The sequence below is a fragment of the Aquarana catesbeiana genome, linkage group LG05 (genome assembly GCF_042186555.1).
Source record: "Aquarana catesbeiana isolate 2022-GZ linkage group LG05, ASM4218655v1, whole genome shotgun sequence".
Classification (NCBI taxonomy): Eukaryota; Metazoa; Chordata; class Amphibia; order Anura; family Ranidae; genus Aquarana; species Aquarana catesbeiana.
Window position 1 is genome coordinate 357,041,255 of NC_133328.1, and position 13,479 is coordinate 357,054,733.

General features: G+C 41.4%; 1 protein-coding gene across 2 annotated transcripts in view; it reads right to left on the reverse strand.

The window, feature by feature from the left end:
* The window catches only part of DROSHA (drosha ribonuclease III), a 651,577-nt gene that overhangs the window by 273,249 nt on the left and 364,849 nt on the right, over positions 1 to 13,479 (reverse strand). For both annotated transcript variants that reach the window (XM_073630893.1, XM_073630892.1), the window contains exons 15-16: positions 5,075 to 5,174; positions 342 to 449 (exon numbers count right to left, since the gene is read on the reverse strand). In XM_073630893.1, coding sequence (XP_073486994.1) covers positions 342 to 449; positions 5,075 to 5,174 — 208 coding nt within the window. The remainder of the gene's footprint in view (positions 1 to 341; positions 450 to 5,074; positions 5,175 to 13,479) is intronic.

Consider the following 13,479-nt stretch of genomic DNA (forward strand, 5'->3'; position numbering starts at 1 on the left):
GCATTCTAGTGTTGTGTGATCAAAAACAATGTGAAACCTTCTTTGCATGCAGAGTGAAATCAAAATAATTAGCTGCTTCCATTAAGGTTGATTAGTGTGAGTTTGATCATTGCTGTGTAACCACAATGGTGTGAAATGCCCCCCCCCCCCTTTTTTTACAAAAGTGCCATGTGGCCTTCGCCACTTATTCTTACACACCAGTCAGGAGTATCTAGTACTGCAATTGCACTCACAACAGTATATATTGAGGCAAAGGTAAAATCATGTCTGCAGATAAGACAGGAAAAATGGCCACTGACATCTTGGCTTATTATTTTAGATCAGAGAGCTCCCATGTTTACCTGGCAGACATCCGAGCGAATGCCAGTTTTCCAAAAACCTTGGCTACTGAGTTCTACTGTTACTTCACGCCTCATTGTGTTCTTCTGTCTGATCTTCTGAAGAGCTTCCTAGTTGGATGAAGGGGAAATTGTTAGCTTGTGAAGTCTCCAGAAAAAAAAATGTCAACAGCCCATGTGTGGAGGAGCTTGTATCAAATAAACTTATAAAAACAAAAAGAAGCACAAGTCAGGCTCCCTGGATATATCACTAAAGTATTGTAAAGAACAATTGTCTTAAATTCCATGGATACATGCAGAGTAGTTTGAGTCTTAAAACCCAAGCAATGTAGGACACAAAAGTGTTCTCTGTTTAGTACTTAAACACAGACAAAACAAATCGGCAAAAATCTGTCACTTCAAATGGATTAAAAATTCTTTTAAGTCCTGCTGATGTGCCAGGAAATGTAATAAGATGTATTGTACAGGATATATACAGAAAAAGGGCTATCACCGTTATTAACAATTTAGGGCTTTGCTTATTTTTAAGGAAACCCCGAGATAATGAGAAAATGCAAGCTGCCGCTGTAGACCTCTCCTTCAGAAAATGCTAGTCTTTCAGCTCTACTGCTGATTTAACAGCCTCAGCCTTTAACAGACTTTCTAAATCACTGAAAACAAATATGCATGTCAGGTATCTGGCTTGCTGCAAATGTGTTCAAGGACTGAATTTAAAAGTGCAGCATGTCAGCCAGGTAACTAGCATCTTCACATGGAAGACTGCAAAGGCAGCTTCCAAACTTCTCTCAGTACACATTTGTGTCAACAAAGATACACAAACTTATATGGAGATCACACTCCATACAATTAAACAAACACAATACAATACAAAATACAATTTAAAAAACTGTGACTGGACTATAAACATTCAAGTATTTGCATACAGAATACGTAACAAGCAGTAAATGAGCTTTAGAATAAGCCTTTACTGACCACTCTAACTGCAGGCACAGTGGATTAATTAATCTCAGCAGTTCAGCTCATCCTGCCCCTGACTCTACCCCCAACCCAGCAGTGTCTTACCTTTTTAATGCCTAATGTCAACACTGCTGAGAAAATTACTTGGACAACTTCTGAACATCTGCTGTGAACTTTGAGGATGAATTGCTTGTTAAAACCCAACTGAACTTTCTTATAAAATCTGCTAAAGACTGTACATTTGAGGTTCATGAAAAAATAAGGTTATATTGCAGTTCATTCTCTTAGAAAGCAACCAAAGACTCAATAGAAAAGTCTTAGGCCTTGTTGAGTTAGAACCTAGAGCTTTTCAACCAGCTGAGGTCACAAACTTTATGGATGGCAGAGTTATACAGTAGCCCAACTCAGTAGGGGGGTGTTGGACTGCCACAGTGCCACCATTGCTTTCACAAAAAGAGCAAAGGTACTTCTTTAAAGCATGATAGCAATGGACATGCTTTTCTACTGTGGCTACCTTCTAAAGAAAACACATTGCAAAACTGAACAGGCACATGGCACGTGGAATGCACTTAGCCAATTAAAGGAGCAGTAGGGCCAAAGCTCTTTTGGTCCTACTTCTCCTGTAGGTCACAGGAGTGCACCTAGTTCTGCACTCCTGTCACCCAAACTCAGCTGACAATGGGCTAAAGTCTGCTGTTGGCTGAAGTCGCTCAGCTGATCCAGGCTTTGGAGAGATCCTGACTTTAATGCTGGGATCCACCAAGATGCCTGAGCGGCATCAGCCTGAATCAATCACTATCGCTATCCTCTGCAGCCCAGCGCTCCAGTGAGCGCCAGAGAGGAAGAGCACAGAGCCAGTCAGTCACAACTTTCTGACTGAGAACTTCGCAATCATCAGTCTTTGATTGCTCAGTTCATACTGTAGAGGTGGCATCAGACTGATTCTGCATCCACCTAGATGAGTATTTATGTTTATTTTGAAATCCCGCATTTTTTTTTTTTCTTTTTAACTAAAGGTTCAACTGGACTTTTACAATATGTAAATACTTGAAAATTCCAATGGTACCATAGCAATGAACCATGGCCCTGAATCTGTATAGCACACTGTGGCTAACTGCACTAGCTGCACCTTGTGCCAAGGTGAGCAACGAACATGTGATCCAGTACCTGAAGCAAACATTACTGGTGAGCCCGCTGTAGCAGGCTCCAAGTCTAGTTTCATTTATATATCAAGGGTAACTGATTGGGAAAAAATTAATGATCCCTGAGGCAAGTAGTCCAATCTTAATAGAAGTGTCAGTCGAAGTAGTGAAATAAAAAAGTTTAGAAAAAGTTTCATTACCTAAGGGCACTAGCGAAAAACAGGAGTCCGTAGAGTGGGTAGGGTTATTTAGAGGGGCACTGGGGACGTTCCCAGGAAAACTTTTGCCAGTGTCCAATAACCTGAATGCAGAAGCACATAACCCACGGTCTATGAAATACAAGTCTTGTGTTGTGTACTGTATGATTAAAATATTAGTTATCAGCTCCTCTGTGTCCCCCCCACCTTTTTTTTTTGTTCTAAGAACAGCTGTCACGTACAAACAGTGCATCAAAACATTCTGTCAGTTCAACTATTAAAAAGATTTTATACTCTGGTTTATAACCAATGCCATCATTCTAAGTGAGTGCATGATTTAGCAGAAAACATAATAGGGTGGGGTGGATTTATCAAGGAAGCTGCAGAGTGATCTTGGCACCAGCTCTATGAAAATAACTCACTCAATTATCAAAAGATAACCAATACATTTTTTCCCCCAAAACGCATACAATATATACATTATATATATATATATATATATATATATATATATATATATATATACACACACACAGTGGGGATGGAAAGTATTCAGACCCCCTTACATTTTTCACTCTTTGTTATATTGCAGCCATTTGCTAAAATAATTTAAGTTCATTTTTTTCCTCGTTAATGTACACACAGCACCCCATATTGACAGAAAAACACAGAATTGTTGACATTTTTGCAGATTTATTAAAAAAGAAAAACTGAAATATCACATGGTCCTAAGTATTCAGACCCTTTGCTGTGACACTCATATATTTAACTCAGGTGCTGTCCATTTCTTCTGATCATCCTTGAGATGGTTCTACACCTTCATTTGAGTCCAGCTGTGTTTGATTATACTGATTGGACTTGATAAGGAAAGCAACACACCTGTCTTTATAAGACCTTACAGCTCACAGTGCATGTCAGAGCAAATGAGAATCATAAGGTCAAAGGAACTGCCTGAAGAGCTCAGAGACAGAATTGTGGCAAGGCACAGATCTGGCCAAGGTTACAAAAAAAATTCTGCTGCACTTAAGGTTCCTAAGAGAACAGTGGCCTCCATAATCCTTAAATGGAAGACGTTTGGGATGACCAGAACCCTTCCTAGAGCTGGCCGTCTGGCCAAACTGAGCTATCGGGGGAGAACAGCCTTGGTGAGAGAGGTAAAGAAGAACCCAAAGATCACTGTGGCTGAGCTCCAGAGATGCAGTCGGGAGATGGGAGAAAGTTGCAGAAAGTCAACCATCACTGCAGTCCTCCACCAGTCAGGGCTTTATGGCAGAGTGGCCCGACGGAAGCCTCTCCTCAGTGCAAGACAAATGAAAGCCCACATGGAGTTTGCTAAAAAACACCAAGGACTCCAAGATGGTGAGAAATAAGATTCTCTGGTCTGATGAGACCAAGATAGAACTTTTTGGCTTTAATTCTAAGCGGTATGTGTGGAGAAAACCAGGCACTGCTCATCACCTGTCCAATACAGTCCCAACAGTGAAGCATGGTGGTGGCAGCATCATGCTGTGGGGGTGTCTTTCAGCTGCAAGGACAGAACGACTGGTTGCAATTGAGGGAAATATGAATGTAGCCAAGTACAGGGATCTCCTGGACAAAAACCTTCTCCAGAGTGCTCAGGAACTCAGACTATGCCAAAGGTTTACCTTCCAACAAGACAATGACCCTAAGCACACAGCTAAAATAACGAAGGAGTGGCTTCACATCAACTCTGTGACTGTTCTATAATGGCCCAGCCAGAGCCCTGACTTAAACCCAATTGAGCATCTCTGGAGAGACCCAAAAATGGCTGTCCACCAGCGTTTACCATCCAACCTGACAGAACTGGAGAGGATCTGCAAGGAGGAATGGCAGAGGATCCCCAAATCCAGGTGTGAAAAACTTGTTGCATCTTTCCCAAAAAGACTCATGGCTGTATTAGATCAAAAGGGTGCTTCTACTAAATGCTGAGCAAAGGGTCTGAATACTTAGGACCATGTGATATTTCAGTTTTTCTTTTTTAATAAATCTGCAAAAATGTCAACAATTCTGTGTTTTTCTGTCAATATGGGGTGCTGTGTGTACATTAATGAGGAAAAAAAATGAACTTAAATGATTTTAGCAAATGGCTGCAATATAACAAAGAGTGAAAAATTTAAGGGGGTCTGAATACTTTTCGTCCCCACTGTATACATATATACACACACACACACACACTGTAGGAAGGAAACCATATAACTATCTATGTCCTGAGACACAAATACTGGAAATAAAATGCAATTTTGCAATTTGAAAGGCAAAACAGTTCTCTATTAAATATTTTTTTCTTCCACATAAATTCTATGTCAAGTAAGTTGCAAAGAATTCCTTGGGGTGTAAAGTGACAGCACAGAATATCATGCTGAGCGAAAACTAAACTGTGCCTCATTAATTGTTCTCTGTGTGTAAAAATAAAGCTTACCTCCCTCTGGACCAATTTCTGCTTATCCGCTTGTTTGACTTTTGGGCTGTTGGCCAGCAGATGGCGCAACTTCACATAACTTTTCCATAGTTTCTGATACCTGCACAAATAAAAAATGTCAGAGGGAAACTGTTAATAAATTTGATACTTTGAAGCAATGAACATACAGTGCAGCTTTGCATCAACTCCCATCAGATGCCTACAATTGCTTTTCCGTCAATCTCCAGTATCCCAATAAGCCAAGCCATTAGTTATTTAAAAGTACTGAAAACATTTCCAGGTAAGACACACGTTTAAACTCTACTTTTTATCCCACAAAACAGTGCTTGGTGCCTGAACAGCCAATTGCAAGTAATTACTACATTGGGCAACAAAGATTTTGCTTCTCAGACACTTTTTTGCATGTTTTATAGATTTTAGGCTGCTAATCATGAAAATAATCAGTAATTTAACCTCTCTCGATCTCATACCGCTTTAGCTTCTGTGTTTGCAATACCTATTGGCTATGCTGCACACATGAAAGAAACATATGAAAACATGGAACTGTTACTGAAGCACACCCAGTACACCAAGTAAAACTGGAATATACAGTAAGTTGGAATGCAGCTCAGATATACCAAGTGCTGTTGTTGGATATTCAACATGAATTGTTATAAAAATTACTGTGTTTTTGCTTATTATGTTAGTTGTTGTTTCTTTTCCCCTCTTGAGGTATTTTGTAGTATTTGTGTCTTTTTTATTAAAAATATGCATTGTAAATGCATCTGCCTCTCCATGTTTATGGCTATGCACTGTCCCCTAATATTTATCCTTCTCCTATGACTTATATCAACTTGATATTTCTGAAATTATGGGGTGTTTTTGCTCATTTGATTTTCCGAACGCAATTTGGGTGACCGTACGGATGCCCAGGGTGTTCCTACTAATCAGGCCGGGCACCCGATCCACTGTGCGGCTTGTGTATGCTTCGCCGTCTACTCGGGAATCTCTACATGTCTTCTGACAGGTGAGGTTTCCCCTCTTATCCACCAGAGGGAGCTCTTTCTCCATGATTCTGACCGAGCCCTAGGACCCGGCGGGAATGGATGAGCTAGTTGTAATGGGGAGGTTTGCGCATGCGTGGCACAGTCATTATGTCCGCATCCAGTTTTAATACCGGATAGATGGCATTTAAAGCCGCTGTTTGCAGCATTGACACGCTGAGGGAACAAAGGGGCACAAGCACGTTGTTATCTCTTACTCAGGTAATCTGTAGCCAGCCTAAATTTTGAAAATGGCTTCCTTTTTATCTCTATAATGGCGATCATGATCCTATGTTTATGTTTTTGAAGTATATTATCTTTTCTTGCTGATATTATACTGCAAGCTACAACTGCTGTTTTAATTGTGTTCATCAGATAGCCTTAGAGTGACTAGAGCATTTGGAGGTGTGTGGTCCTTGGCATCAAGCCAGCTGCAGAACTTATCTTTGTAAGTTTACCCCCTTTTTTAGCTTTTTGTCCGTTGATGTCAGGAAGGATATTCCATCATTCCTTCAGATATTAAGGGGCATCCAATGTTTCTTCCCTTTTTTAGTTGGTCTTTGACTACCATCTATGGTCACCTGTAACGCATGGTTCTTCTGATGCAGCTAAACATCTAGCCATCCCGGCAGTATTTGGTCCCCTTTTTAGGAGATATAGGTAAGCAGTGGTACCCTGACAGAGGAGACGCATATGTATAACAATAATAGATGTAAATGTTTGTATGATTTTTTGAATCGCTCTAATATGCTCAATTGTTTGTGTTCTTTGATATTAGGCAGTATACATTGCAAACGGACAGCATACCCTGAGGAAGCCCGACATATGGGCAAAACATGTTGGGAAGTTCACCACATATTGCTGTGTTGTTGAAATTGTAATCAATTGTACTAGCCATCTTTGTATCTCCTTTTCCCCCCTTTTTTTATGGAATCAATTCTTATTTTGCTCCTCAAAATAAAATAATTTTTTATACTATAATTGATATTGTTGATAATTCATTTTGCACCTATACAGTCCCAATTTTTCTGCTCCTCTATTATTAAATTCTGGGATGCGGTGCTAAAAATTTAATTGGTGTGTTCGTGTTCATAAAAAACTTTTTGCATATTCAAATGGCTCAGTCGCAAAAGAGAGTCACATTGTATTAAAAATAATTGGTCACTCCGAAAGAATTTGGTTCCAAGACAGAAAAACATGGCACATGAATCACTTGTTGACTGGACAATTATATTTTTGCTTCTACTTCACATACAAACTGACTGATTAAAAATGTTGTGAAAATGATGAACAGGGAGGGTGAAGGATTTTGTTGAGATAGATGCTTCCAAAAATAATGGATATCAAGATTAAGGAATGCATTTTTGTTGGTTCACAGACCAGACACATAATCAATGACAAGCAGTTTGAAGATCTGTTAGTGGGGCCAGAAAAGATAACCTAGAAAGCATTCAATGATGTAGTTAGGAGTGTTCTTGGCAACTACAGAACACCAAACTACATTCAGCTGGTTGACAAACTTCTTATAGCATACAAGACAAGGACGTGCGGTAAGGTCAGTGGCTGGTGAAGCACTGGCTAGTATCAGAGCCAGATACATATAGGTTACATACGCCACGAACGTTAGAGCGAGAGCAATAATTTTAGCATTACACCTCCTCTGTAACTTTAAACATGTAACCTGTAAAAAATGTTAAAGCGTCACCTATGGAGAATTTTAAGTACCAAAGTTTGGCGCCATTCCACGAGTGTGCACAATTTTAAAGCATGACATGTTAGGTATCTATTTACTTGACATAACATCATCTTTCATAGTAGAAAAGAAAAAAAAAATGGGCTAACTTTAGTGTTTATTTTTTACATTCATGAAAGAGGTTTTTCTCCAAAAAAAAGCGTTTGAAAAACTGCTGCGCAAATACTGTGTAACATAAAAAGTTGCAACAACCACCATTTTATTCCCTGGGGTGTCTGCTAAAATATATATATATATATATATATATATATATATATATATATATATATATATATATAAAATTAGAAAATTACTCAGAACCCCCAAACATTATATATATAATGTTTGGGGGTTCTGAGTAATTTTCCAGCAAAAAAAAATATGTTTTTTATAAGTAGGAGGGTAGTGTCTGAATTTACCTGGGTGGCAAGTGGTTAATTACCATGAGTAAGTAATAAACAAGTAACTATTATATATATCATCCTCTCAGTCTGCTGCAAACAGTGTGTGCCAGCTTGTATTTAAACTGGCCACTTTGTATGAAGCTTCTGACAGGCTGCAAAAGAAGCCCCGTATCTCCGGAACTATAGGCGGCAGGAGCCCCAAATTTTGACCAGTGGTGGGGTAGGACTTCCACTGCCTACCCCTGAGAACTCCGTGACCCCAGGTCGCTAAACTATGACCCTCGAAGCTCAATCATTTTTCTTTTTTTTTGGGGGGGGGTTGGTATTTGTTTTTTTTTTTTTTTAATTTATGTTCACCTCCCCTGATTATACTTCCCTGATACAAGACCAAAAAGTTGTCAATGAAGATTCATTTTCTGCAATTACACTTGAGACTTCTTTCCCAAAAATCTAAGTGCAGTTAGCAACAAACATAGTGAAAGTTTTCACCAAGACATTGCCACAATGAAAAAACTGTATCAGAGCAACTGGGATCAATCAGTGCTGGCTGAATATTGTTGGACACTGCAGCAAGATGCACCAGACACCAAGTACAGGGCCGTCTTTTCACATGGGCACGCTGGGCAGTTGCCCGGGGGCTCCACTTGCCTGGGGGCCCCCACCTGCCCAGCGTCCCCAAAAAGCCCCGGGTCTTGCATTGCTCATGCCCCAAGTGTAAACATCCAGTGACTGGTGGGCAAGCCGGGGGATTGCGGCTGCAGTGAGAGTGGAGCTGTCAAATCTAAGTGCACAGTGCTTAGATTTGACAGCTGCAAACTTCTGTCCAGACGCACTGTGGAGGAAGCTACCTCTGATCAGAGTGGCTCTCTCTCCCAGCTCCGACCCCCGACTCCTGGCTACAATTTGCAAATGTAAGGTAAGAGCGGGGCTGGGACAAAGGCTAGACAGGTTCCATGGAGGCAAAGTTTACATGTGAGAAGAAGGGGGGGGGGGGGGGGCACATGGTAGCCAGTCTAGAGCACATCGGGTTGTGCTTCCTATAACACCTCCTGTCCCTTCGGCAGCACAAGTGATTGCAGATCCCTTTAGAGCTGCCCTGTGATTTCACTCACTGAGCTCTCCTCCTGGCTCCTGCTGACTGCATTCACTAAAGAAAGAAATCCGCCCCTTCAGTCTCGGCTCAGCCACGCCCCCTCCCCCATGTGTAGCAGAGAATGCCAGGGGTGAGGGGTCTACACAAAAGTTCAGCAGGTCAGTTTACCGTGCTGCATGTGTGTATGGGTGTGTATGGATTTGTATGGGTCTGCATGTGTGTGTGTGTGTGAGTGTGTATATGGTATGCTGTATCCCACAATGAAGCCTGTTGATTTACTTCCTGCTTCTGCTGTAAGTCTAATCTATGTTTGCTCTTCAGAGAAAAGTTTTGTTAACTCTTCACTTGCTGCCACTTAACTGCTCTGCGGCCACTACCTTCTATTCAATTCCTAGCCTGCTCATACCTAAGGATAGTGAGGAGTGACTGTATGTAAACAATTTTTGAGCATAAGTTTTTTTTCTATTACCAGCCCATTCAAGACGTGTACTTTTTGAACAATTAATTTAGGTAGGTACAGTCACTATCTATTGAAGTATACGTAGGCGTGCCATTATTAATTTCTCTTCTTGCAGCTGGGGCTCTGGGTGCTTTTCTTTGATTTATGTGACAGGAGAGGGATCGGTGTATGTGTCAGGGGGGGATCAGTGTATGTGTCAGGGGGGATCAGTGTATGTGTCAGGGGGATCAGTGTATGTGTCAGGGGGGGATCAGTGTATGTGTCAGGAGAGGGATCGGTGTATGTGTCAGGAAAGGGATCGGTGTATGTGTCAGGAGAGGGATCGGTGTATGTGTCAGGAGAGGGATCGGTGTATGTGTCAGGAGAGGGATCGGTGTGTGTGTCAGGAGAGGGATCGGTGTGTGTGTCAGGAGAGGGATCAGTGTGTGTGTCAGGAGAGGGATTGGTGTATGTGTCAGGGGGATCAGTGTATGTGTCGGGGGGGGTCAATGTATGTGTTGGGGGGGAGCAGTGTATGTGTCAGGAGGGGGATCAGTGTATGCGTCAGGGGGGATTAGTGTATGCGTCAGGAGAGGGATCAGTGTATGCGTCATGAGAGGGATCAGTGTATGTGTCATGAGAGGGATCAGTGTATGTGTCATGAGAGGGATCAGTGTATGTGTCAGGAGAGGGATCAGTGTATGTGTCAGGAGAGGGATCAGTGTAGGTGTCAGGAGAGGGATCAGTGTAGGTGTCAGGAGAGGGATCAGTGTAGGTGTCAGGGGGGATCAGTAGTGTAGGAGTCTGGTAGGTCAGTTTAGTGGTCATCATGGATGGGCTATTATAAAACAGGCAGCAACCAGCAAGTGAGCCTAACAACCCCCCCTCCTCCCTCCCGCCGCTGGTCTTGGACTTCGGGCTGAAGCCCCTGGTCTTTTTCACACCTAGCAACGCCCCTGGTTCCGCCTATCACACAAGCTGGTCTAGGGGGGCGGGACCTTGTTACAGCACGGCCCCTGAACACAGACCCAGCCAGCTCCGTGATACACAGGAGGAGATGCCCACTATGTGCGTGTTACCAGGCAATGGTGAGTCTGTATTAATTGGCACAGTGATGCTGCATTCATGGGCACAGTGAGGGTGCAATTGTGGGCACAGTGAGACTGCATTCATGGGCACAGTGAGGCTGTAATGGTGGGCAAGGTGAGGGTGCAACGGTGGGCACAGTGAAGCTGCAATGGTGGGCACAGTGAAGCTGCATTCACTGGCATAGTGAGGCTGCATTCATGGGCACAGTGAGGCTGCAATGGTGGGCACAGAGAGGGTGCATTCACAGGCACAGTGAGGCTGCATTCACGGGCATAGTGAGGGTGCAATGGTGGGCACAGTGAAGCTGCAATGGTGAGCACAGTGAAGCTGCATTCACAGGCACAGTGAGCCTGCATTCATGGGCACAGTGAGGCTGTAATGGTGGGCACAGTGAGGCTGCATTCACGGGCAGAGTGAGGCTGCAATGGTGGGCACAGTGAGGCTGCAATGGTGGGCACAGTAAAGCTGCATGTGATGGGCAATCATGCGTGATTGTGTAGACAGGGCCCCAGTGCACTGTATTGCCCGGGGGCCTGTAATGCTTTTAAGATGGCACTGACCAAGTACATACAGTATGAAAATCAGCAGCAGAACACTTTTAGCTCAACGAACTCATGCAGCATGTCAGAAACATAATGCGATTAAATACAATATATAATCGTTAAAAAGTAAATTGTACATTCCTCAACATTTCTGCATGATACAGTGATTCTAAAATAATATTTCTCTGCAGTTTTAAGCGGTCTATTATAATCACCAAAAAAGACTTTCCAGAAACAAAACTTTTGAAAAATAAATTTGCTGTCCGGTATTATCAGACCTTGTGTTTGCATAGGCTCTTCAACATACTGAATCCGCAAACTGGGGTGTTGCCGGAGCACTGAGTGGTAAAAGCAGGCATTTTACAGTAATTAATACAAAACTACTGATCCTTTTATCACTTAGGATTTGTTCTGTTCACAATTCTTGCGTTCTGGGTGTGTTTGCAATGTGTTCAAGTGCATTTTCCCCTTTTCCCATTTATGTACCTTCTAGTGCATTATATGCATCCCACTGGACAAAAACTGCATGCCATTGTACTTTTTTTTTAGGCACTAGAACTAAAACACATTAGTGTGTACTAGGATGATTTGGAAAATGTTAAATCTACTGAGCATACATTCTGGATACGTTAAAAAAATGCACTGAAAGTATCTGGTGTGAACCAGCCCTTACTTCTAAGTACAGAATTGCTATCAAGGATTCTTGCCAAGACAGAAATAGAGGATATGGCATTGCTTATTTTTTTTTCTTTTACTAAAGCAAGATAGAAAACAGCATTGATATATAACATACAGCTTGACACTGAGCTGAAATTCACAGTTTCATTAAAAAAAAAAAAAAAAAAAAGAAAAGCAAAAGCTGCTCACTTGTTTCCAAAGGTGCAGTCATCTTCATCCTTGCCTAACTACTAAAAAGGTTTGGGTTGGAGTTGGGCTTTAACATAAACATGCAAAAATGGAGACTGGATTCAGCCCCCAAATTTTTTTTTTTACTTTAAATAGAATGAGGAAGGGCCTGGCTCATCAGACCTGGTCTGGACATCTTAAAAGGTTGCAGATGATGGGTCATCAGAATCAAAGACTCTGTAGGGATAAAACCTTGCTTTACTCCACCCAAAATGTAAATATTAGTTCTGACTGCAGCTCATATTTAAAACACCAAAAGAAACATTGTGGGGTTGATTTGCTGAAACTGGAGAGTGCAAAATCTGGTGCAGCTCTGCATATAAACCAATTGGCTCCCAGTTTTTTTGTCCAAGCTTAATTGAACAAGCTGAAGCTAGAAGCTGATTGGCTACCATGTGCAACTGCACCAGATTTTGCAGTTTTAGTAAATCAATCCAAAGGCATGCTGTGGCAATTGTGTTAGGTAAATTAAGGGACCTTAGGCAAATATATTTTCTTATGGAATCAAAAGAGAAGACAACACTTAATTCTTGTTGCTATTTTACACTCAACTGTCTGTATAGTTTAATAATGATAGTATCCTGCAGATTTGATACTTAGAAGTGATTAAAGTAACATTTCCAGCAATCCCCAGTAACCCAATAAGCAAAGCCAGAACTCAAGTCAGTCAATGGCAGCTTTTCGATTTGTACCCCATTTGGTCCCGTTGATGTATATGAACAGAGCAATGGTCACTAATGTGCTTTTATAAACTACTTAATATGTTTTATAATTTACTCTAGAGGCTGTTAACAGAGTAAAATCATTATTCCCTGATTCTGTATAAAGATACTTAGTTTCACAAGGGGTAAAGTTTAACCAATTTGTAACTACAATATGCTTTTTAAGGTTCTTTCCCACAATACACCACGCTTTGAGAACATTAACACAACATGTAGCTGTGCATGTTTCTGTTCTCTGACACTGATATCAAACTAATAAATTTGTCAGAGAATTGTAGGGACATTAACAGACATACTGATTCTGCTAACTTTAGTCTGGGCATCTAAGCTTCAATGTCCTCCACCGTCACACATGCCACCAATGGACCAACACACTTCCATATTCATTTCGATCAAAGAACAAGCACATTTTTCTAGTCTATTTTTTAAGTAAAAACTACAAATATAAGCAGCCTT